At 37.8% G+C, this 23,282-nt stretch overlaps 1 protein-coding gene across 5 annotated transcripts in view; it reads left to right on the forward strand.

The window, feature by feature from the left end:
• Nucleotides 1–23,282, forward strand: part of Kmt2e (lysine methyltransferase 2E (inactive)) — a 70,527-nt gene that overhangs the window by 40,227 nt on the left and 7,018 nt on the right. For 3 of the 5 annotated variants that reach the window (XM_051152125.1, XM_051152124.1, XM_051152127.1), the window contains 10 exons: nucleotides 3,015–3,053; nucleotides 5,820–6,050; nucleotides 6,154–6,284; nucleotides 8,340–8,457; nucleotides 9,605–9,714; nucleotides 10,424–10,688; nucleotides 11,385–11,483; nucleotides 18,894–19,058; nucleotides 19,882–20,190; nucleotides 22,868–23,122. In XM_051152125.1, coding sequence (XP_051008082.1) covers nucleotides 3,015–3,053; nucleotides 5,820–6,050; nucleotides 6,154–6,284; nucleotides 8,340–8,457; nucleotides 9,605–9,714; nucleotides 10,424–10,688; nucleotides 11,385–11,483; nucleotides 18,894–19,058; nucleotides 19,882–20,190; nucleotides 22,868–23,122 — 1,722 coding nt within the window. The remainder of the gene's footprint in view (nucleotides 1–3,014; nucleotides 3,054–5,819; nucleotides 6,051–6,153; nucleotides 6,285–8,339; nucleotides 8,458–9,604; nucleotides 9,715–10,423; nucleotides 10,689–11,384; nucleotides 11,484–18,893; nucleotides 19,059–19,881; nucleotides 20,191–22,867; nucleotides 23,123–23,282) is intronic. The other 2 variants (XM_051152128.1, XM_051152126.1) reach the window with 2 other exon arrangements.

Genomic DNA, 23,282 nt, shown 5'->3' on the forward strand with positions numbered 1-23,282 from the left:
ATGTACTAACAAAGCTAGTCTCATAAGCACAGTACAGAGAGCATGGATAGCGGCTGAATATATGGGAAGATCCAGCAAAGTTGTATCTTACAACTCTTCCTTGAATATATTCATTTTAGTAAATGCTCCCTAGTTATTGCATCTTTTCTTTTTTTAATTTTTATTTGATGTCTAAGGTGTAACAGCAGGCAACAGTTCATAGACTAACATTTCATTGAATTTGTTAACAAATTCTCAATTTCTTTGAATTCATTGAGACTTCAAATGAAGTTGTGGTCCTATTAGATTATAAAGTGAAGATATTTTGTTTGTTTGTTTTTGTTTTTCAAGACAGGATTTCTCTGTATAGTCTTGGCTGTCCTAGACTTGCTTTGTAGACCAGGCTGGCTTTGAACTCACAGAGATCTGCCTGCTTCTGCCTCCTGAGTGCTGGGATTAAAGATGTGAGCCACCATGCCTGGCAAAGTGAAGATATTTTATCAAGCATTTATTCTTACTGTCATACAAATACTAATCGTTTGGCTCTCGTTTCCCACAGGAACATAATCTATAGGGTTTTAGCTGGGATCAGCAAACTATACCACTTATGATTTAGGTGTATGTGTTAGACTATAGCTCATCAACTTATGTACATATACTCTGTGATATTTACAATAAGGACAAAACAGCCTAATGATGCAGTGCTCCAGAGGTGCCCCTGCTAACTAATGTAAAAATATTTTTCATATAAAGTAAAAAGACTTTTTGCATTGACTATATATTATTATCAAAGAATGGACTTATATGAAGATGAAGAAGTTATCGCTTTGACATCAAGGAATTTTATCATCCCTCTTGAGTACTTTACTTCAGTACGATGTACCTTAAAGTTTTTCATTTTCTAATTTCACCTTCTGTAACTGCTGAGGTCTGTGTCTATTCTCTTTATTTATGTTTCTATTTACCAAGTCTATACTGTTGGACATTACTAGAGTCACCAACAATTTGCAGCCACATCTCTACTGCACTGCTTATTTCACCTCTTTTTTTTCTTTTTTGAGACAGGGTCTCTCTGTGTAGCCTTGGCTGTCCTGGACTCACTTTGTAGACCAGGCTGGCCTCAAACTCAACAGTGATCCACCTGCCTCTGCCTCCCGAGTGCTTATTTCACCTTTTGAAGTAGTCTTTTGCATCTTTTTTCTCCTAAACTACTAGAGTGAAGTGTATTTTCTCTAGCAAATACATTTTTTCTTTGCATCCTGTGTTGGCACTTGAACCTTTTATTTTAGTACTCAGTCACGTTTTGCCATATTTTGCTAGTGGCTTCCTCATCTCTGTAATTTTCATAAAGAGCTGTAGCTGTCTAGTAACTGTATAGTATCTGACTGATGGCTATGAACTCAACCTCCTTTTACAGTCTATAGTAAGTCACTGACAGGTTAACTCAGCCTTTTGTCTACTGTGCTTTATGAGACTATAGTGTTGTTAGGGTATAAAAGTTACTTAGAAACTTGATCCTAGTGTATTTGTTTTACGTAGTTTGGTTTCATAAAGCATAGATTGTGTATTTCCTTTGGGTGAAATGACTAATGAGTATTCAAAATGAATAAGCCTGCACCTTGTGTCGCTTATTTTACAATATTGCTGTGTATTATAAATGGAAGATACCTCCCCAGACAGTAATATTTGACAGGAACTATAGAATTAAGAATATCCAAGAACTGGGCATAAGACTTTGTTCCTTTGTGTGCTATTTTTTAATGTGTGGGCAGTGTACGATAAAAATAGATAGCAAAAGCCTATGGTTTTCCTTTGTATCTTCGGCCTATTTTTATTTAATTGTGGAGAATGAATGGAGTTAGTCATATATTTTTGAAGAGATAACAGTTTTAGAATATTTAATATTTATAAAATCCAATTAAGGTATTCTTAGTGTTTTTAGTAATTCAAAATTGATGTGAAATTTTAACATTAAATGATAAATATTAATTTTGATTTCCCTACAAAGAATAGTTTATTGACAGCAAATATTAGTTTTGAGTGTCCCTTCACAGCTCGAGTATTTCTGTATCTGAAAACATAAAAGAGTTCTCAGAAAGTTTTAGAAATTAAAGCATTCTATTTGAACTATGAATTTCAAAGTACAGTTTATTTCAAAACCTTCGGGTAGAAAAACCCCAGCCTCAAGTGTTTTGGGTCAGGGATGCTCAACCTGCATCACTTTCTTTGTCCGGGGACTTCACAGAGAAGCAGCTGTCCCCGCACGCCGTGCTGTCTTGCGGTTTAAAGGAACTAGTTAAATATGGCAGTGAGAAGAGCCTGGAGGCACCCTGCCTAGTCTCAACTCCTTCCTCTTTGTTTGTTTTATGTTGTGAGACAGGGTCTTAATGTGTAGTCCTGGCTGGCCTGGAATTCACAGAGATCCCCCTGCCTCTGCCTTCATGCTGAGATTAAAGGCATGCACAACTATGTGCGTCAAATGCCATTTTCCTTTGTGTTTCCTTCTACACCAAGCTTGTCTTAGATCTTTCTTGATGTTGTCTGTGTCTGTGCTTGTCTGTCTCAGCAGCATGCCTGATACTCAGGCTCTAAAATCTGTAAATCATATTTAATCTTTTATAATCAAACTTACTTTCAAAAGCTCTATTGAGTTTTCTGTTGAAATATCTTAGTATATCTTTAATCTTTTTGTTATTTCAAATTTAGTCCTAGTTCTCACTGTCTTGTAATGCAGCAATTCATTTCACCTATATAATTGATACCTGCAGTACTTAGCACATATAATATTTGGAAGTTTTTATCTTTGCACTATTGTGCACATACTTTATGATTCTGAATAGTTTTCATTCTATTTGTAGCAGAATGCTATTTTGCCATAACTTGATTTACTTCACAATTCCTCTTGCTCTAGCTTTATTGTTATTGGCAAATTATTTCACTTTAGCAAAATGCTTCAATGAACATTTGATTCTTGTTATTTATATCCAAATTGGAAAAAGAAAAAAACCTAATACAGAATTCCATGCTTACTTTAGGCCTTTCGTGAAGGATCTAGGAAGTCATCAAGAGTTAAGGTAAATACATTAAATTAAGGCATTATTGTTAACTAGTGCTAAACCAAGGGCTTGCTGAGTAGCTGTTTGCTTATACTGATACTTTATGCTCTGTGTTCATTGCTTAGTGCATTTACAAGAAGTAAGATCCTAAAGTTCTAATTGGATTAATAAATCACTTTTTGACAGTTTATTGATGTGGTTAATAACAGTTACAAAATCTGGGAGGCATATAAATAGTATACTCTGCACATTAGTCCAGAGTTGCACTGAGAATTGCAGAGTTGAAATGCTGAGATATTCCAGTTAGATACTATACTATAAAACCACCTTAGTGTCTTATATATGAACTAGTCACATGGCCCTTGAATTAGCTAGCATACATCCTCAAGAATTTGGATGCTCAAATTCCCAACAAAAGCAAGGCTCTGCTTTCCCCACAAACACAGGTTTATGCTAAGTTATAGAAGCATCTTTATGATGTTACATGGCTTCCTGGGGCTAGGCAGAAAAGGAAAGCAAATGTATGTATGCAGAAAGGGTCTTGTATGTAGCCTCAGCTGGTCTGGAACTTGCTAATAGTCCAGATTGGCCTCAAACTTGCAAGGAGTGTTTTGCCTCTGTCTCCTAAGTGCTGGGATTATAAGGCTAGCACAAGTTTCTTAAATTTCTAACTTAGTATTAAAAAAAAAAAAAAAGACATGTTCTGGTATTTTTATTTACTACAATATAAATCACAATAGTTATTCTACATTTTTTAAAAACTGCCAGTACTCAGATGATGGTTTTTATATAATTTTGTGACTCTGCACATTAGTATGTGATGTTATTTATCATGTTGCACATCCAAACGTTCTTTTTGTGTTAAAGTTTGAGGTAATGTACTTCAATTTGTAGAATTTGTTCTGTCAGTGTACAAAGTACAGGCAAAAGTTTTCAAAAGTTTTAGGAGGAACTGAAAGATGGCTCAGCAGTTAAGGCACTAGCTGCTCTTGCAGAGAACCTGGGTTCAGGTCTAAGCACCCACATGGCAGCTCACAACTGTTTTAGTTTCAGTTCTACAGGATCTGACCCTCTTCTTTGGCTTCCATGGGCACTGCATGCACAATGTTCATATGTGCATGAACATACATCCAGGCAAAACACTCATACACATTAAATAAAAATGCATCTTTAAAACATTTATTTGAATTATTAGTACTCTAGCATTCTTTTTTCCTATTTTTATCTAATCACCAGAATACTAGGCTTCATAAGGAATCAATATCTTTTACTTAGAAACAATTCCCTTTATTACATAAAAAAGTGACTAGGAATAGGGAAATTTTCCCTGTTGACGTTAAATAAAAACTCTTTTAGCTTGAAAGCATTACTACTCCAGTAAGTAATTCTTGAGTAAAGTTGACAAGATTAAAGAGCAATAGAAGAGCTGTATTAAAGACATATACCAAGCATTTGGTTGCAAGCACAAGCATAATTTAAAAACTTAATATAGGGGTTGTGGATTTAGCTCAGTGGTAGAGCGCTTGCCTAGCAAGCACAAGGCCCTGGGTTCGGTCCTCAGCTCTTGGGGGGGGGGGGGGGGGAGAAAAAAAAAGACAAAATAAAAACTTAATATAGTTCTTTAGTATAAAGTTCTGGCTCATAAAATCTTTGTCAAACAATCGATCAATAGTGTAATGTGTATATAATAAATAAGCTATCTACTCAAGATATGCTAATACTTTTTTTTTGTACTGCTGGTTTTTTGAGTTAGGATGTTTTTACATGCTAAACAACCATTCCACTGCTGATATAATTATAATTGATATAATTAGCCTAGTCCCATCAAATAGTTGATCAGCTTAGTACAGTTTATTGTTCATTGTAGAAAATACTTAGGATAAAGATTATTTCTATAGAAGATGAGTCGAAGGTACATTTTAGTAATGTGTTACTGGCATACACTGTTTCCCCCAGTACTGGAAACTGAACCTCAGGCTTTGTGCTTGCTAGTAAAATACTCTTAGCTGTATTCTCTTCCCCTTTTCACTTTTTATTTTTGAGACAGGCTATCACTATGTTGCCCTGGGCTGATCTTGACCTCAGAGTGCCTTGAATTTACTTACAATCCTCTTATCTCAGCATCCTTAACAGCTAGTTTGTAGACCTCCCAACCAGACTTGGCTTAAAATGAAGACATCTTCAGTGTTTAAGAGTGCATACAGACTTATTCAAGTTAAAATAAACAAGTTTGCTGCTATGAACTAGATATTGGCAATCTGTAGAATAAGAAATGAAGCCGGGCGTGGTGGCGCACACCTTTAATCCCAGCACTCGGGAGGCAGAGGCAGGTGGATCACTGTGAGTTCGAGGCCAGCCTGGTCTACAAAGCGACTCTAGTACAGCCAATGCAACACAGAGAAACCCTGTCTTAAAAACAATAAAACAAAACAAAACAAAAACCAAAAATGAAATTTAACATGCTTTCTGGTTTTTGTTTTATTTGGCCACTACCTGAGATTGATCCAAATTTTAAGTACTTGATTTTATTGATATCCTTAATTTGGCTACTGCAGTGATAGTGTGACACTTGAAGTTTTGCTATTTCAGGGTGACTCAGCCTTCATGCGTGCTCCAGGTTATTTTTCTGGAGTCTAGTATAAAAATTTAATGGGCTAAATTATGACCTTTTAATTTTGTCAGCTTAGATAGCCAAATACTATAGCTTATATTCTTTTATATAAATTGTCATTTGATGTGTGTGCTAAAATTCAAATGGTAATCCTTGTTTTGCTATGATCTTAGGGTTCAGCACCAGAAATTGATCCTTCATCTGATGGTTCAAATTTTGTATGGGAGACAAAAATCAAAGCATGGATGGATCGATATGAAGAAGCAAATAATAACCAGTATAGTGAAGGTGTTCAGCGGGAGGCACAGAGAATAGCTCAAAGACTGGGCAGTGCGGCTGACAGCAAAGATGTGAACAAACCAGAACTAAGTACCAACAGTGCACTCTTCAAACCTCCTGTAGAGGTATATATCACTTGTCAAAAATTGTGGAACTGACTGTGTATTGTGTATATCTTCAGTTAGGGTGAAATTAACCAACTAAACTTAAAACATTTACTGATTCTAGAGCCATATACAGAAGAATAAAAAAATTCTGAAATCTGCCAAAGATCTGCCTCCAGATGCACTTATCATAGAATACAGAGGGAAGTTTATGCTCAGAGAACAGTTTGAAGCAAATGGATATTTCTTTAAAAGGTATATTCATTTTTTTCCCATGTTGATTTTCTAGAGTTAACAGTTTGGAGGTTTTGGTTTTTTTGAGATATTTTCATTCTATAACCCAGGTTGGCCTGGAACTCTTTATTCCTCCTGCTTTGGCCTCCTGAATGTTACATTTACAGAGATGAGTCCCTACCCTCAACAAATTGAATGTGAGTGTGTGTGTGTGTGAGTGTGTGTGCACGCACACACACACAGTATGTATGTATCTGTGGCACCCGTGTGAAGGTCAGAGGACAACCTCAGATGTCAGTCCCCACCTTCCACCTTGTTTGAGACAGAATCTCTTTGTTGTTCACTGCCATGTGTACCAACCCAGCTGGCCTGCCAGCCTCTACGGCTGTTTCTCCACCTCACACCACCCCCCTCCCGCACCCCCCACTCCCAGCTTGATGTAGCAGCACGGATATTACACCATACCCTGCCATACCTGCTTTGTAGATTCTGAGGATGCTAACTTGGGCCTTACAACACGGCAAGTGTTTTACCTGCTAAGCCACCTCCCTAGTCGATCACAGAAGTTTTGAATACTGTGCCTAGATGCTTGCTGTGTTTCCTCCCCCTGCCCTCCGTGATTATTTCAATATTTTAAAGTATAATGTGGCTGACTTGCCAATAATAACTTTTGTAGCGTATTAACATGTAAAGGTCCCAGGGGCTGGAGAGGATAACAGCACTGGCTGTTCTTCCAAAGGTCCTGAGTTTAATTCCCAGCAACCACAGCGTAGCTCATAGCCATCTATAGTGAGATCTGGTGTCCTCTTCTGGTGGGCAGGCACACATGCAGGCAGAACACTGTATACATAATAAATAAATAAATAAATAAATAAATAAATAAATAAATAAATAAATCTTTAAACAAAAAAAGAATGAAAAAATACCCAAAGTTTAAAAAAAAAATAGCTATATAAAGAAAAGATTTATTTCCCAGCATCTTGCCCACTTCTTCTGTTTCTGAACTCTATAGTAAGCCACTTTAAACAAGTAAAAACAAGATAGCTTAGCTATATAGGGTGTCAGTCAGGAATTCTCACTACCTAATATTTTCAGTTAAAACTGCCCCTTCTTTATCACAGTGTTAGTTATATTCCTGTGCTGCCACCCTACTTTTAACTCCCATGTTGTTGGTGTTGGCGTGATTTTAAAGGCTTCTTTTGAGGTTTGGGATTCTTGTGGAAAATTGATTTGATCTTGTGATTGCCATTCCTTCTTAGACATTAGAAATATGTTGCTGTATTTATGGAAATAAAAGTCTGTGCTATTTAATATGCTAACATTATAAAAATATTCTTAGTTTATAATTTGAGTTTTTATTTAAGCCATAAAAGATATATAAGGTCTGTACCTCTTATAAAGCATATTTTATCTGAAATGTAGTGTAAATCACATTTAACCACGCCAAGAAATGGGACTTCAAAAGCATGCAGTTACCCTGTAAAGGGAATGTTTTTTTCTTTTTATCTCTGCCTAATTTTCTGCCTAAAGGGGGCTGGAGAGATGGTTCAACAGTTAAGAGCACTGGCTGCTCTTCTAGAGGACATGGTTTTGACTCCCAGCATCCACATGGTGGCTTACAACCAGCTATAACTCCAGTTCCATGGGATCCAAGACCCTCTTCTGAATTCTGTGGGTATCAGACACACAGATGGTATGCAGATATATACAGGCAAAATACCCATACACATAAAATAAAGATTAAAAGTATTATTTAAAAATTTTCTACCTTAATTGCTTTTGATAGGCAACTTGAGGTAGACACAAGTCTTGTTGAAGTAGTTACAAGTGGCTTCTGGAGTCAGATTGCCCATATTCAAATACTTGCATTATTACCAACTGTATCTTTCAAAAGTTTCTTAATGTGTTGTTTTCTACCTATTTGTCTTTAAAGAATAACAGAAAAGTCTTTGTTGTTTTCTTTGTGACACTGGGGACTGAATTGAGGACCCTGTGCTTGCTAGGCAAGCACTTCACCACTAATGTGTCTTCTCTAGCCCTGCTGTACTAAAAGCTATAATACTTCTTTGTTTGTAGGCCGTACCCTTTTGTTTTATTCTACTCTAAGTTTCATGGGCTAGAAATGTGTGTTGATGCGAGGACTTTTGGGAATGAGGCTCGATTCATCAGGCGCTCTTGTACACCCAATGCAGAGGTAAGCTTACTGAGATCTTAGGGCAAGTAGGGACACAAAGCACGAAAGTCGGCTAGCCTACAAACACCTTTTAACTAGTGATGCATTTTGTTTTGTCTAAACTTTTTCTGCCATCAATATTTAGGTGGTAATCTTAAAATTACTACCCAGAAGCTGTGCGTGGTGTGCACTCACTCCGGTTATCTTTTGGGAGGCAGAGGCAGTCAGAACTCAGAGTTCAAGTCTGGCCTCTTCTACATAACAAGTTCCAGGCTAGCCAATGCTACACAGTGAGATCTTGTGTCAATTTTTTTTTTTTAAACGTTACAGATCTATGAAACTGTAATGTTCCTTGTAGGAGAGAGGGAATATTGTATTTTTGTTTATATTGAAAGCTCTGTTTATAGGTCAGGTACATTATTTTTCTGAACTTCCATGCCATAGCTAAAAGCTAAAGTAGATTTAAATTTTTTTAAATAGTGTGTGTGTGTGTATGTGTGTGTATGTTTTACTAGAAAATTAACTAGGACCTCATACATTAGGCAAGTGTTTTTCCACTGAACTATATCTCTAACCTATGCTTTTTTTGTGTAAAATGGTAGTGCCTAACCAAAAGAGTAAAAAAAGTTTAAAAAAGTGAAGTGAAACTAAAACTGTGTCAAGAAAAAGTATTCTTAAGTGTACCATTAGTGCACACTCACACTCAGGGTGATAGATTTACTTGAAAGAATCCACAATTTCAAACATGATGGAGAGGTAAAGATCATCCCTGTGCTGCAGTGGTCAGAGTGCGCTGTTTGTTGTTCTGGGTGGTAGATGGTAGGTTGTAGGGTGAGTGTTGGCAATGTACCTTTGAAAACCTGTCAGATGATAACTGCTGATTTGTGACTCTTGTGATGAATGGTAGTTTTCCATGTCATGTTTATAAAGTGCTTTTAAGAATACTTTTCAGCCACTCACAGTAGTGCACACCTTTAATCCCAACACTCAGAAGGCAGAGGCAGGTGGATCTCTGTGAGTTCCAGGCCAGCCAGGGCTATATAGTGAGACACTGTCTCAAAAACAAACAACAATAAAACCCAATAACAATGAGAACTTTTCCTAATTGCTAGGTAAAGATGTTCTAAATCATTTATAGAAGTGTAAAATTATTCTTCTTAATTACCAGGTGAGGCATGAAATTGAAGAGGGAACCATCCATCTCTACATTTATTCTATACAGAATATTCCTAAAGGGACTGAAATTACTATTGCCTTTGATTTTGACTATGGGAATTGGTAAGTTCAAGTCTGTAAATGCCTTATGTTGTTTTAAAGTAGTTTAACATCTTCATAATAATTAGACATTGTTATTACTTTATCAGGAGACAGTTAAAAGGACCTGAAGTTAAGTGTGCTGTAATCAGCTGTAACGTGAGCATTCACACGTTATAATTATTAGCTCAAATTCAGCTGTAGAAATCTGATTTGATTATGTCACAACTTTTTCCCTATTTGCTTGTACTTCAACTTATTCAATAATTTAGTTGCTCACTTGATTATGAACATATATTTTTTTCTTAAAAACAAAAGATAACTACATCAATTTTTTTTCAGTGTAGTAGAAATGGTTTGTTGGAGCCCATAGCTAGCATTTTTCATTGAAGTCATGTTTCTAGTCAGCATAACACTGTCAGAACAAGTAAGGATGCTTTTTGCCCTAGTGCTATAGCATCATTCTACATGAACAGATTGTGTTCTAAAGTCACCATCTACAGATTGGTGCTACAGTTCCGGGTAGAACCCTTGCCTAGCAAGCAACAACACCAATATCTAATACTTTGTTTTTATGAGAAAACATTTATTTTGTGATATCAGAAATTTAAATTGGTAAAGTATTAAGGCATACTTATAATAACAATATGAATTTTATGGAGTTACAGCTTTAAAAATTATGAACTTCTCAGTCTTGTTTTATATGTTAATATTTTCCTGGCTATCATTTCAGTAAATACAAGGTGGACTGTGCATGCCTCAAGGAGAATCCAGAGTGCCCCGTTCTAAAGCGCAGCTCAGAATCCACAGAAAACATCAATAGTGGTTATGAGACCAGAAGAAAGAAAGGGAAAAAGGAGAAAGATATTTCAAAAGAAAAAGATATACAAAATCAGAATATGACTTTGGATTGTGAAGGAACAAACAACAAAATGAAGAGTCCAGAAACCAAACAGAGAAAGCTTTCTCCACTGAGACTGTCGGTGTCAAACAATCAGGTACCGCCTCCCCTGACTTTCAAGGAAGTTATTTTAAAGGGTAAAGTGTCAAAAAAAAGTTAAAAAAAAAAAAAAAAGAGTAAAATGTCATATTTAACCCTCTTAAAGCATAAAATCATTTAAGAATTTATTATTTTCCAGTGCTGGGGTTTGAACATAGGGCCCAACCCATATTACACAGCTCCCAGCCTGATCTGCGACTTAGCTACTTACAGATACATTTTCCTACAAAGTATTAAGAAACGGAACATTTCCCTAAGGCTAGGCAATTAAAGACATGGGTTTTTGTAGTAGTTTTGGGACATTGTCTCACTGTGTGGCTTGGAACTCACTACATTGACCAGGCTAACCCCGAACTCAGGTCTGTCTGTGTCTGCCTCCAGAGTACATGACTAAAGGTGTGTCCCATGTCTAGCCATCTTAACTATTAAATTGAACAAACACCGGAGGTTTTGTATCTGCAGTCTTGGTGAAAATTTGTTTGGGAACAAATAAAAACATAAAGCCACATTACAATATATGACAGGAACTTTAGAAAATAAAATTACTTGCTTGTATGGATTTGAAAACTTCTTTTAGAAATTCAGATTTTGATGGGCTTCTTATTTCACAATTGTGGTCAAAAGGCTCAGTGTATAGGTCTCAGTTTATAGATGGGGTAGTAGTTTCTGTAAAGAAATCATTTCCATTTTTCAGGAACCAGATTATATTGATGATATGGAAGAGAAAACTCCTATTAGCAATGAAGTAGAAATGGAGTCTGAGGAGCAGATCGCAGAGAGGAGGAGGAAGATGGTAAGCGGGCGGCCTCTGGCGGGTGCTCAGGGTGCCCTGGGCTGAGGCAGTTAGCTGCCCTATGTGGCTTCTGTCCTGCAAGTAGCCAACTGGGACACATGCTAGGACACTGAGCATTTTCATCTGGCTTTACCATTACCATTTAAGTACACTTTCTGATTTGGGAGGTGGGGAGGTATTTTATTAACTTTCATTAAGATTTTTAAGAATGTATACCACTTTAAGAAATAATTTTGAACATTTTTGAAGCCAAGATTTGTTAATAAATTTAATGCCACAATTATTGTTCGGTTTGTCTTTTCATTAGCTGAATATATTGTTTCTTTTCATGACTTTAAGACAGAACATAAATAGAACTTGAAGCTTGGTAAATGAGTTAGCCAAACTGTAAAGCCCAGCATGATTTAGTAGTCAGCGTGTATGTATTCTCACACTATCCTCATAAACTAAATCTCTATCTCCGTCATGATTTATCTCCCAAAGTTTGTCAGTGCAAATGCTGGACAAGAAACTGTAACTCAGTTCTAGCAGCAGAGTGTGCTGACTCGCACCTGTGTCTCAGAACTTGCAGTGCTGACCCAATAGGACTGCCATGACATGAGCAGATACATAGACTACAGCGCTGGGCTAGCTTGGTGATAGAGCACTTGCATAGCGTGTAAGGGCCTGAGTTGATCTGGCGTGCCCTCTCCTGACTCCTAAAAAACATTAACATTTTGGTTTAAGAAATGAAAGTGACTTTACAAAAACAGTGATGGCCATGGTGTAAGTTTCCAACATTCCATGTTTTCTTTATTTTACATTCATTGGTATTTTGCCTGTATGTCTGTGTGAGGCTATCAGAAATCCTGGAATTGGAGTTACAGACACTTGTGAACTACCATGTGGGTGCTGGGAATTGAACCCAAGTCCTCTGGAAGAGCAGCCTAGCCATCTCTCCAGCCCCCTTCTGTTTCTTGATGTTGGAGTTCTCGTGCTTTTTATTACATGGGATCTTGTGTGTTACATGTAACAAGAGTGGGATGTAAGAAATTGATCTTTGTAGACCTACTTAATCTCTTAAAAAGTATGATATAGTAGTCATCCTCAACTGATTCCTAAAATATCTGCATTATGATATTTTGCATTATGAAAGCAATACAGAACTGTTTCATAGCCTCAGGATTGCAAAACTACTTGTCTGTTAATAAAGGGTAGACATAGAATAATATGAAATACAGGTGAAAATTTGAAAGTGGTTTGTTTCTATATTTAAAGGGATTATCTTGAACTCTTTTTCAAGATTCATTATCTTAAATTACTTATATCCTAATTACCTAGGGCTTTTGTGTATACGCACTCACTTTGCGTGTATGGCATTTGGAGGTCAGAAGAATGCCATCAAATCCTCTAAATTTGAGTTATGAGTGTTTGTGAGGCACCATGTGTATGCTGGAAATTTAACCTGGGTCCTCTGGACGAGTAACAAGTTCTCTTAATGTCTGAGCCATCTCTCCAGCCCACTACGGCCCTTTCTTTACCATTAATTTTCAGTATTGTCCTGTCCATTCCCCAATTGGGGCAGCTTTCAATTTTTATTACTTCTGCAGAAACTTTTGGATCAGTTTACAGTAAAGTATGGTTAAGTATTGTTTGGGGGGCTGGAGAGATGGCTCAGCAGTTAAGAGCACCATCTGCTCTTCCAGAGGTCAAGAGTTCAATTCCCAGCAACCACATGGTAGCTCACAAACATCTATAATGTGATCTGATGCTTTCTTCTGGCGAGCAGGTGTACATGCAGGCAGAGCACTGTGTACATAATAATAAATAAGTCTTTTTAAAAAGTATTGTTTGGGCCATATATCTAATATGAGAACTTTTATAACTGGGTTTAAGAACTAGAACAGGCAGCTGAGAATGGTAGCACGTGACTAGTTTCAGCAGGTGGGATGCAGATGCTGCATTATAAGGAGTTCAAGACCACCCTCTACTACATAGTAAGGTTGAGGACAGCCTGCCCTACAGGAAACCCTGCCTCAGAAACAAACAAATCTAACACTTTGGGAAGAATAAGATGGTGCTGAAGGTTGTAATGGGTCATTAATTTTATTCAAATTGCATTTTTATCACTATGGTGTTACTTTTAAAAAACCAATCAAGCCAGGCATAGTGGCCTTTAATCCTGGGTACATAGAGGCAGACAGATCTCTTTGAGTTTGAAGCCAGCCTGGTCTACATAGCTATTCCAGGATAGTTGGGGCTATAGAGGACCTCCTTCCCTTCCCTGAAAAGTACATATACATATATATGTATATATAAATATACATATACACATATACCTCAATGCTAATAAATGTTCAGAACTTAGAACATCCCATTTTTAAGATCTTAGAAAATTGTATAACCTTTGCATGTTAAAAAAAATTAGTGTAGAAAACATATGCATTTTCTAACCTTGCTTGTGATCATTTTTAGCTGTTAAAATCTAATCTTCTAGTACAGTGATCCTAAAGCTACCCCTGAAGTGACTTTAAAACTGGAAATTGTGTTTACAGGAGTGTAAAAATGTGGGAACCCTATAAGGTCTGACTGCATGGTGTCATTTTGAGAGGATAGAAAGTGAAGTTTAAAACATTTGCTTTGTTGCAGTTATTCTACCAGTATGGCCTAATGTTTATTACTAGGCCTGTAATTATTATTATGACTGTGTTTATTAACCTGCTAGCAATCAATCAAGACACAGACACCTGTTATACTTTTAAATAGCCTTAGTTAACCTGGGGCAGGGCAGATATTAATCCACTAAACTACTTCCTGCCCCAATCCCATGCCATCTTATTCTAATAACTTCTATCAAGCTACCTCCCATCCATCATCCCAAATACTTGCTGATGTTCTTCATTTGGACCAAATCTCCATCCACACCAGCCATGCGCTTCTCCACCTAACCCATGGTGCAGCCTCCTTCTTCTCTCCTCTCCTATGGTCTCCCTTCCTCCCAAGATTCTCTCTGTCTCTCCAAACCCTGGAACCTTACTTAGCCATGCCTATCTCATTCTCCCTGCCCAGGTTTGATGGCCTTTTATTGGTCAAATAGGCGAGGCTCTTGGGCAAGGTAGAGGTGTGGCAGAGAGAGCAAGCAGTAATTAGCATAAAAATACACCAGACCAAAGGCTACCATTGCTTCCTTGCAATCTCACTTGTAACTGATGCATTTACTTTGATGTTTAGTTTATATTTAGTAAAGAAAAAAAAAAAAAAAAAAAAAAAAGCAGGTTCCTAAACAATTAGTGTTTCTTCTCAAAGCCATATTTGATTTTGGAATAAAATTTCAATCAGCCTTTATTCTCTGCTATTTACACTGGTTATATTAATGCAGTTGGAAGAGAGCAAATGGAAAAGTGGCAACTTATAAAGGAAGCAGAACACAGATGGTAGCAATACTTCTGAGAAATGTATGTGAAGCTGATTAAATTTTTCTTTTGTGTAAGATACTCCTAAGAACATCATTATCATTATGTTCCATTTACCTTATTTGGATAAAGAGGAACCAGTAATACTTTCCTCCAAGTCAAATTCAATGTAATCTTTTGTAGTAAGATTTTAGCAAACAGTTGTTTTATTGATTTTAATTATATAAATAGTTTCCATCTTGTTCAGTTTTAACAAATATATTAGTATGTGAGGGTGTAATGTGTTGTGTGTCTATGTAATTAAAATTGTCTGGAACTCTCTTGACATCCATCTGCCTCTACCTCCAGATGTTCTGATGGCCTATCATAGCTAAATAGCTTAAACTGGACTCCATGGAAGTTAACTCATTAGGGTGTTCACATTTAGGACAGAAATTTGAGAATCAATGGAAGGACAGTCTGAAGTTATGGGGTCTAGAAGTGTCCAGAGTTGTAGTGTCCTTGCTTGGAGGTTTTCGCACAGGAGCCCAACTACTCATACACCCTGGATCAAAGACTTCATCTCATGTCTTCCCATATATGATGCCATCTACCCTTTTCAACTGACATGCTTTATATAGCACATTATTACTTAACAAAAATTTGAGTGCTTGCTCTATGGATAGAGTTTACTTAATGAAAGTCAGAGTGAATAGAGAAGGCAGAGCAGCTCTCATAGGGAATCATGAATGCCAAGGAACAGGGTTGTGCGGGTTGCACTGAACTCTCATGCGACAGGGGAAATGGGGACACCATGGCAAGCAGTACTTACTACTTTGGAATGATTTTCCTTGATAATAGTCTTAGCTATTTAAAGTTCATTTATTAGTTCTAAATTGCTGTTTGAAGGGGGCACCTAAAACTCTAGTATAAGAGTGTATCAAATCCAGCTCTGAACTGTAATCTGTCAGTTTTTCAGCTCACAGATAATGAAGTGGCTTTGGGCTCAGCATGAAGCCATGGCTTGTATCATGCTCTAAACTCCAGCCATTAGGAGCTAAAAGTAGTCTTGCTATGATTACTTAGGATCCCAGTATCTGTTATCTCCTCACAGCTCCAGTTCTCTATAAACTACATTAGGTTCGAGTTAATATACTTTTCAGATAGATCTCTACAACAATTGCAGAGCCAAATATACATCTTTACACATGACCATGTGTCAAAGAATGCGTTAGATACAGTGGTAAATATAAACCCTGGGCATGGTGGCTCAGGCCTTTAATTCCAGCGGTCAAGAGGCAGAGGCAGGCCAGTCTCAGAGAGTTTGAGACCAGACTAGTCTACAAAGCGATTTTCAGGACAGTCAGGAGTACATAGAGAGACCCTGTCTTTAAAAAATAAATATATGTTTTTTTATCCAAGCAAACAATCGTTTATTCTCAAATATTTGCTTACTTTAAGATAAATTTGGGTTAAAGTTACTAATAATTTGTTTGGTACTTTCAACTTTATTGCTATACAGTAAACACTTGTAGCCATAATTTAAGCACAGGTACTATCTTTGAGTTACCAACATACATATAAACTTTTGTTCCCTTAGTAGTATGTAATGTGCCATTTCTTGGAAGGACTTATCCAGCTAAAGATTATGAAGGAGTGTTTTGTTTAATTGGCATGTACAAGCTGGGCATGGTAGCGCATGCCTTTAATCCCAGCACTCAGGAGGCAGAGGCATGTGGATCGTTGTGAGTTCGAGGCCAGCCTGGTCTACAAAGCGAGTCCAGGACAGCCAAGGCCACACAGAGAAACCCTGTGTCAAAAGAAAAACATAAAAACAAAAAAACAAACCAACAAGAGAGTTCAACCCTTAATTCACTGAGTCTAAGTCTTCACATTGTATAATTTTATCTCTGATCTTCAAGCTCACAATCCAAACAAGGAAATACTGGTCTATGCCAAAGAAATTTGACATAAATTCCTTACTGTCTTAGAAGCTGCAGGATAATTATAATACAGAAAATCTCTTCCTTGGGTATCTACCTAGTGGCTGAGTTAATTCACACATAAACAATTCTTGGGCACCAGGAGAAGTAGCTCTGCGGTTAAGAATGCTTATTGCTTCCACTTGCAGAAGACCTGAGATCATTGCACAGCACCTGACACCCCTGGCTATAACTCTGGTTTCAGAAGTTCTGATACCGCTTCTGGCCTCCAAGGGTACTTGCATGTATATGGTACCCTGACATTCACACAGGCACACACACAAATACATATTTAGGTGTATATATGTGTGATTTTATATATGTACACCACACATATACAACCCTGTTTCTTCAGAAAAATATGTTTTGCAAGTTTTATTGAGGGCCTGGAGAGATGATTCAGTGGTTAAAAGCACTGCTCTTCTGGAGGACCTGGGTTCAATTCTCAACACCTACATGACAGCTCACACCTCTCTGTACCTGTACATACTTCCTGGGGATCTGACAAAACACCAATGCATATAAAATTAAAAATACTTTTTAATGTTTTTGAGAAGAGCAATTGCAGTAATTATAAAATCTCCCCTCCAGCCAGGTTCAAGAGGTAAGGTAATTATAAGAATTACTTCTGTGAAGTCTAGATTTCTAAATGGAGCATTTTCAAAAATTGCTGAGTTGGGTTTTTTATGGAGGTCAACTTTTAAAGGAATTACATAAGGTCAGAATAAACGGGAAATTGTCTTGAGTTTGGCTTTAAATTTTCCAGTTCTGGTGAGCCAGTAAAACCATGTTTTGCATACCCTGCTCCTTTAATGTTTTGAATTACCCATTCAAGCTTACAAGAAAACACAGATTGTGTCCATGGACAAGTACTCAAACCTCTGTAGACCTGAGTTTCCTGTGTGTGAAATAAAAAGGGTGAAAATTAGGAACTCCTTCCAAAGCAATCCCAGCTGAGCTCTGTCAGTGTGTGTTCCCTTACTGAAGGTGTTTACTGAAAAGCGGGGAAGTGTAAGCAGCAACTACCCGGGCTTAAAGCTCTGCCAGTAATTGTGGGACTAAAGCTGAGCCTCCAATGTTGCGAAGTCTATGGCAGCCAGATCTTGAGTTTCTGATCTTTCTTTCTTTCTTCCCCACATCGATGACAATGAAGGAGGAAAGACAAATGGATCTGAGCCTCAGGACCTGGTTCTTTCATTTGGAGAACTGGACAGTTGATGGACCTGCTTCCTGGTTCTGGTTGAGAGCTGAAGCATTTGCCAGGCCCTCTGCTCAAGGCTCTGGGTCTTGCTCTTAATGTTCTCTACCCAAAGGAACTCTTGCTGTTCCCTCAGCCCTGTCTTGAAGTGTCAGTGTAAGAAAGGAAGAGCGGAAGGTAGAGGAATGCCTTAAAAGAACTGTAATGGAGGGCACAGGGCGAAAGCAAAAACAAGAATTAACGTATATGGAATGCCTGCCATCTTCCAAGTACTACGTTTTCTATTTGAATTAAACAATACAATGGAGTGTTAAGTACTGTATGTTTTTGTGTTTTTTTTTAAACACTCCTAGAAAAGTTAAATCTAATTTGCCAGGGTGACAGAACTATTTACTAAAAGTTACCAGCAGAGTCATGGTTTGAACCTAAGACTGTGCCACAATATATCAATAAAACACTAGTTCCTTAAGTGCATATGAATTTTTATCTTTTCAACATATTGTTTCCTTGGGAGTTTTCAGTTTTATTTTGTTCTTATAGGCAAACTTCTGTATTGGAACATTTTTTTTATTTGATAAAACAGGAAGGGTGTTTTTCTTTTGTTTGGTTTGTTTTTAAGGGTTTTTGGTTTTGCTATGTTGTTATCCTTTCTTGGCATACATTCAGAATCGGCTCACTGGGGTGAAGTTTGGAATTCATATACATGCTGAATGGCTGTAAACTGTTCCACTATACCTACCAACAATAGATTTGCTATGCTCATAGTATCACAGAAGTTTTTAAAATCTGAACATTTGGCATTTAGAATTTTTGCTTTGGAATAATATTATTTAAAATACTTCAAATTTAAATTCCACAGACAAGAGAAGAAAGAAAAATGGAAGCAATTTTGCAAGCTTTTGCCAGACTTGAAAAAAGAGAGAAAAGACGAGAACAAGCTTTGGAAAGGATCAGCACAGCTAGGACAGAAGTTAAGCCTGAAAGTAAAGAGTCGCAGATTGTCACCGGTGCCGAAGTGGTCCAGGTATTACTCATGGTTCCCTTCATTCTAAGTGCCTTAAAGTTTCTACACAGGATAGTTCCATCTATAGAAATGTGATCTGTGTGCTTATATGCTACTGTGTGCATGTGGACGTCAGAGGGCAACTCTAAGTCTGCTCTGTCCTCCTCGGTCACAGGGGTTCTGGGGCTCAAACTCTGGTCTTCAGGCTTGTGTGCATGTGCTTTGCATGCAGAACCATCTCACCAGCCCAAGAATTTTAAATAATACCCAGTAATTAGCCTTTAAAGCATTTTCAAACCCTATGTAAAGTTGAGACCTGAAATGAGATTCTATTTGCCTTGCTTTGGAGTAAGAAAGTGCTGAACTATGTCGGATTGCTATTGTTGGCTAACCGAGTAAAGATGCTGCGTGCCTGCTAACGTCAGCTCAGTCCCCAGCACCCATGTGACAGAAGGCGAGAACCAACTCCACAGGGACACACAGAAATATACACTTTTTGTTTTTAGTTTTGGTTTTGCAAGACAGGGTTTCTCTGTATAGTCCAAGCTGGCCTCAAACTCAGAGATCCACCTGCCTCTGCCTCCCAGTGTTGGGATTAAAGGCGTGCACCACCACACCCAGCATAAAATACGTAACTTTTTAAAAGGGGGACGGTGGGAGATTGGGGCTGGGAAGACAAGAGTCAGGGGGCTGGGATCAGGCTGTAAAATGATCAATTAAATATGAATACATAAATGTGAAAAATTTTTAGAAGATTCTGGAAAGCTAGTTTGTAGACAATGATATACTTTAACCTAAACATATCTATAAGCATCAGAAGTCCCACTATTATATTTTGAACTAGGAACAAGTAAAAGAAGAAGCTGCTATCAAGCCAACCCCTGCCAAAGTGAATAGAACTAAGCAGAGAAAAAGCTTTTCTCGCAGTAGGACTCACATTGGACAGCAACGTCGGAGACATAGAACCGTCAGCATGTGTTCAGACATACAGCCATCTTCTCCTGACGTTGAGGTTATGCCACAACAGAATGACATTGAAAACACTGTACTTGCTATAGAACCAGAAACTGAGACTGCAGTAGCAGAAATAATGACTGATGCCGAAGTTCCAGCACTTAATAAATGTCCCACAAAGTACCCCAAAACAAAAAAGGTATGAGTCCTAACAATGTAGGAGCTGTTTGCAACAGTTATCTCTTAGCTGAGTAATTAAACTGTCCTACATCTTATAATGATCTAAATTAAATAAGTACCAACTGTCAAGAGCATTAATAGTTTGCTTGTATTATGAAGATTAAATATATGAAAAACCTTTAGGATTATAATTCATGCTTTCTCTAAATAAGCTGTCTACCTATGTACAAAATATTCATTTCTTTGAAACTGATTCCATACCCCCTTCCCCATGCCTGGGGATCTAGTCCAGGCCTTGTGAGTGACAGGCAAGCACTGGCCCCCGAGCCTCACCCCAGCCCTGCCTGTACATTATCCTACAGCTTTCTGTTGGTAGATCATAAGACTTAAATGTGAAAGAACTTAGGAGCTGAGTAGAATGTACTGAGAAGTGTGGATTTCAGGGTGTTTCACATGTGGGTGTGCACCAGATTACACATGCTGAGGTTGGAGAATAAGTTGCAGGAGTCAGTTCTCTCTTACGTTATGTGGGCTCCCAGGGTAGAAAACACATCAGGCTTGGCAGCAAAACACCCCTATCCGCTGAGCCATCTTACTGTAGCTCCTTGTATTTATGAGGAACATCAGGGTTATACAGAACTAATAAAAACCATTGGAAAACAGTCAGAATTAGTGAGACAGTTTGTGGGAAACTGCTTGACTTTGACTAACCTAAGCTTTTCAGCTCAGAAGTAATAACATGACTGTAGGGGCACCTGGTTTTTTTCTAAATAAATGACAACACACAGGGATTTCATACACTTTTTAGAAAAGCATGCTTAAAGAATCCTAGTATGAGCTCAGGCTATACACTAGTAGCAGACACTAAATTTCCTTGCCAGAGAATCACAGGTTTTGTTGGAGACATCACTAGGCTTCATTCAGAGCCTGTGTGCTTATATACCTCAAACAACCTCAATAGTAAGTGTAGTTCTCTTTATTTTATTTTTATTTATTTATTTTTTTTTTTTTGAGACATGATTTCTCTTAATAGTTCTTGCTGTCCTGGCCTGGCTTTGTAGACCAGGCTGGCCTTGAACTCACAGAGATCCATCTACCTCCCGAGTGCTGGGATTAAAGGTGTGCACCTGGCATAAGTGTATTTCGTATCCACATTTTGGGGGGGAAAGTCTTTCTTTTTTGAAATGAAAAATACTTGTGTTTTTAAAGTATTTTCTCAATTATAAATATCACATTTTTATATTTGATAAATATGAAATACAAATATTTGTTAAAAACAATTACAGTGATGGGTTTACAGCACACTATATCACCTAGTGCCAAGATACCATCCATTCTCCTAAAGATGCCGTTGTGTTTAATAGTACATAGAATAGCATTGTCTTACAAAGGTGCATACGGGAAAAGGAAGGAGGATGCAAAAATGCTTTGAAATTAAGATATGCCTGTATGTATATGGCACACATGCACACATGCGGTGCTTATTCTAGAATTCACGTTTAAGCTATGAAATAAAAAACTCCAACAGCAAACATGATGTTCCTAAGTACCTAGTATTTTTTAAAGGTGAGAGAGGGGTCATTACTCGTCAGGACCAGGCATATTCAGGTGGCCAGGAGAGACTAGACTGTGAGGGCGGGGTGTGGCTCAGTAGAACAGCACTTGCCTAGCATGTGCAAGGCCTGGGTCCAGCCCTAAGCATTTAAAAGGACAACAACAACAAAGGCTGAATTATATACATGGTGGATGGTAACATTGCTTTAAGAGGGATTTCAAACTTCTGAAGACTCTAGGATATCAATGTAGACATATTTTGCTCTGCTCTGACCTCATCTCTAGGCAACTGTGGTGGGCACGTTGGCTAGAAAAGTATTGCTTAAGAAAATCAGGCTTTCCTAACCAACCAAACCAGCTCACGAAGAATATAAAGCAATAGACCTACATTGTTTATGGTACTTGTTGGTATCTCCTAGATTTTACTCTGTCAAAACCAAACAACCAAACAAAAAAACCAACCAAACAAAAAGCGCCTTTTCTTTTTTTCCTTTGAAACAGTCTTGCTATATAGTGCTGGCTGGCCAGGTACTTACTATGTAGCCCAGGCTGGCCACAAACTTGTGTCAGTCATCCTGACTCAGCCTAGGATTATAGGCAGTACACCACCATGACCTGCCAAAAATTAGTGTCTTTTTATAATACAAGTTTTCTACATATATCCATGTATTTTGCCCCTATAAAGTAATAATTCTTAGAATAATAGTAAATAAAAATGAATATACTGATTAGTGGGGTTTCTTTTTCACCACATAACATGAATATCTTTTGTTAAAGATTTATTATTAATTATGCGTGTGTGTGTGTGTGTGTATGTATGTGTTGTGTGTGTGTGTGTCTGTGTGTGTGTTTGTGGGTATATGCACATGAGTGCAAGTACCCATGTAGGCCAGACCATTAGATCCCCCTGGAGCTGGAGTTAGAGGCGGTTGTGAGCCACTTGACATGGGTGCTGTGAACCGAACTTGGGTCCTCTCTTCAAGAGCAGTACATGCTCTTAACCACTGAGCCATCTCTCCAGCCCCATGAATAACCTAAATTAGCTAACTTATCGTCTTAGACGATGTACTTTGATATTAGAATATTCTGTAGTGGAATCTGTGCAATTACTATATAGTGATCCAAATGTTTCTGTTCTCTAGCACTTGGTCAATGAATGGTTAAGTGAGAAGAATGAGAAGACAGGAAAACCTTCAGACAGCCTTTCAGAAAGGCCTCTGCGCATAACTACAGATCCAGAGGTGTTAGCTACACAGCTCAATTCTTTGCCAGGTCTCACTTACAGCCCCCATGTATACTCTACTCCTAAGCATTATATTAGATTTACATCACCATTCCTTTCGGAAAAAAAGAGAAGAAAAGAAACTACTGAAAACATTTCTGGCTCATGCAAAAAGGTAAACTTTTCTTTGGATATAAAAATCTAGGAGAAGCCAAATGCAGCTCTCAGTCCTTACTACAGCTCCTCACAATGAAGCGCTTTTGTGATCAGCTTTGCATTTGTAGGCTATATCAATAGCTGCAAACTGGTCCTTATTCATTTATTTTTCTTTTATT

The sequence above is a fragment of the Acomys russatus genome, chromosome 10 (assembly GCF_903995435.1).
Source record: "Acomys russatus chromosome 10, mAcoRus1.1, whole genome shotgun sequence".
Classification (NCBI taxonomy): Eukaryota; Metazoa; Chordata; class Mammalia; order Rodentia; family Muridae; genus Acomys; species Acomys russatus.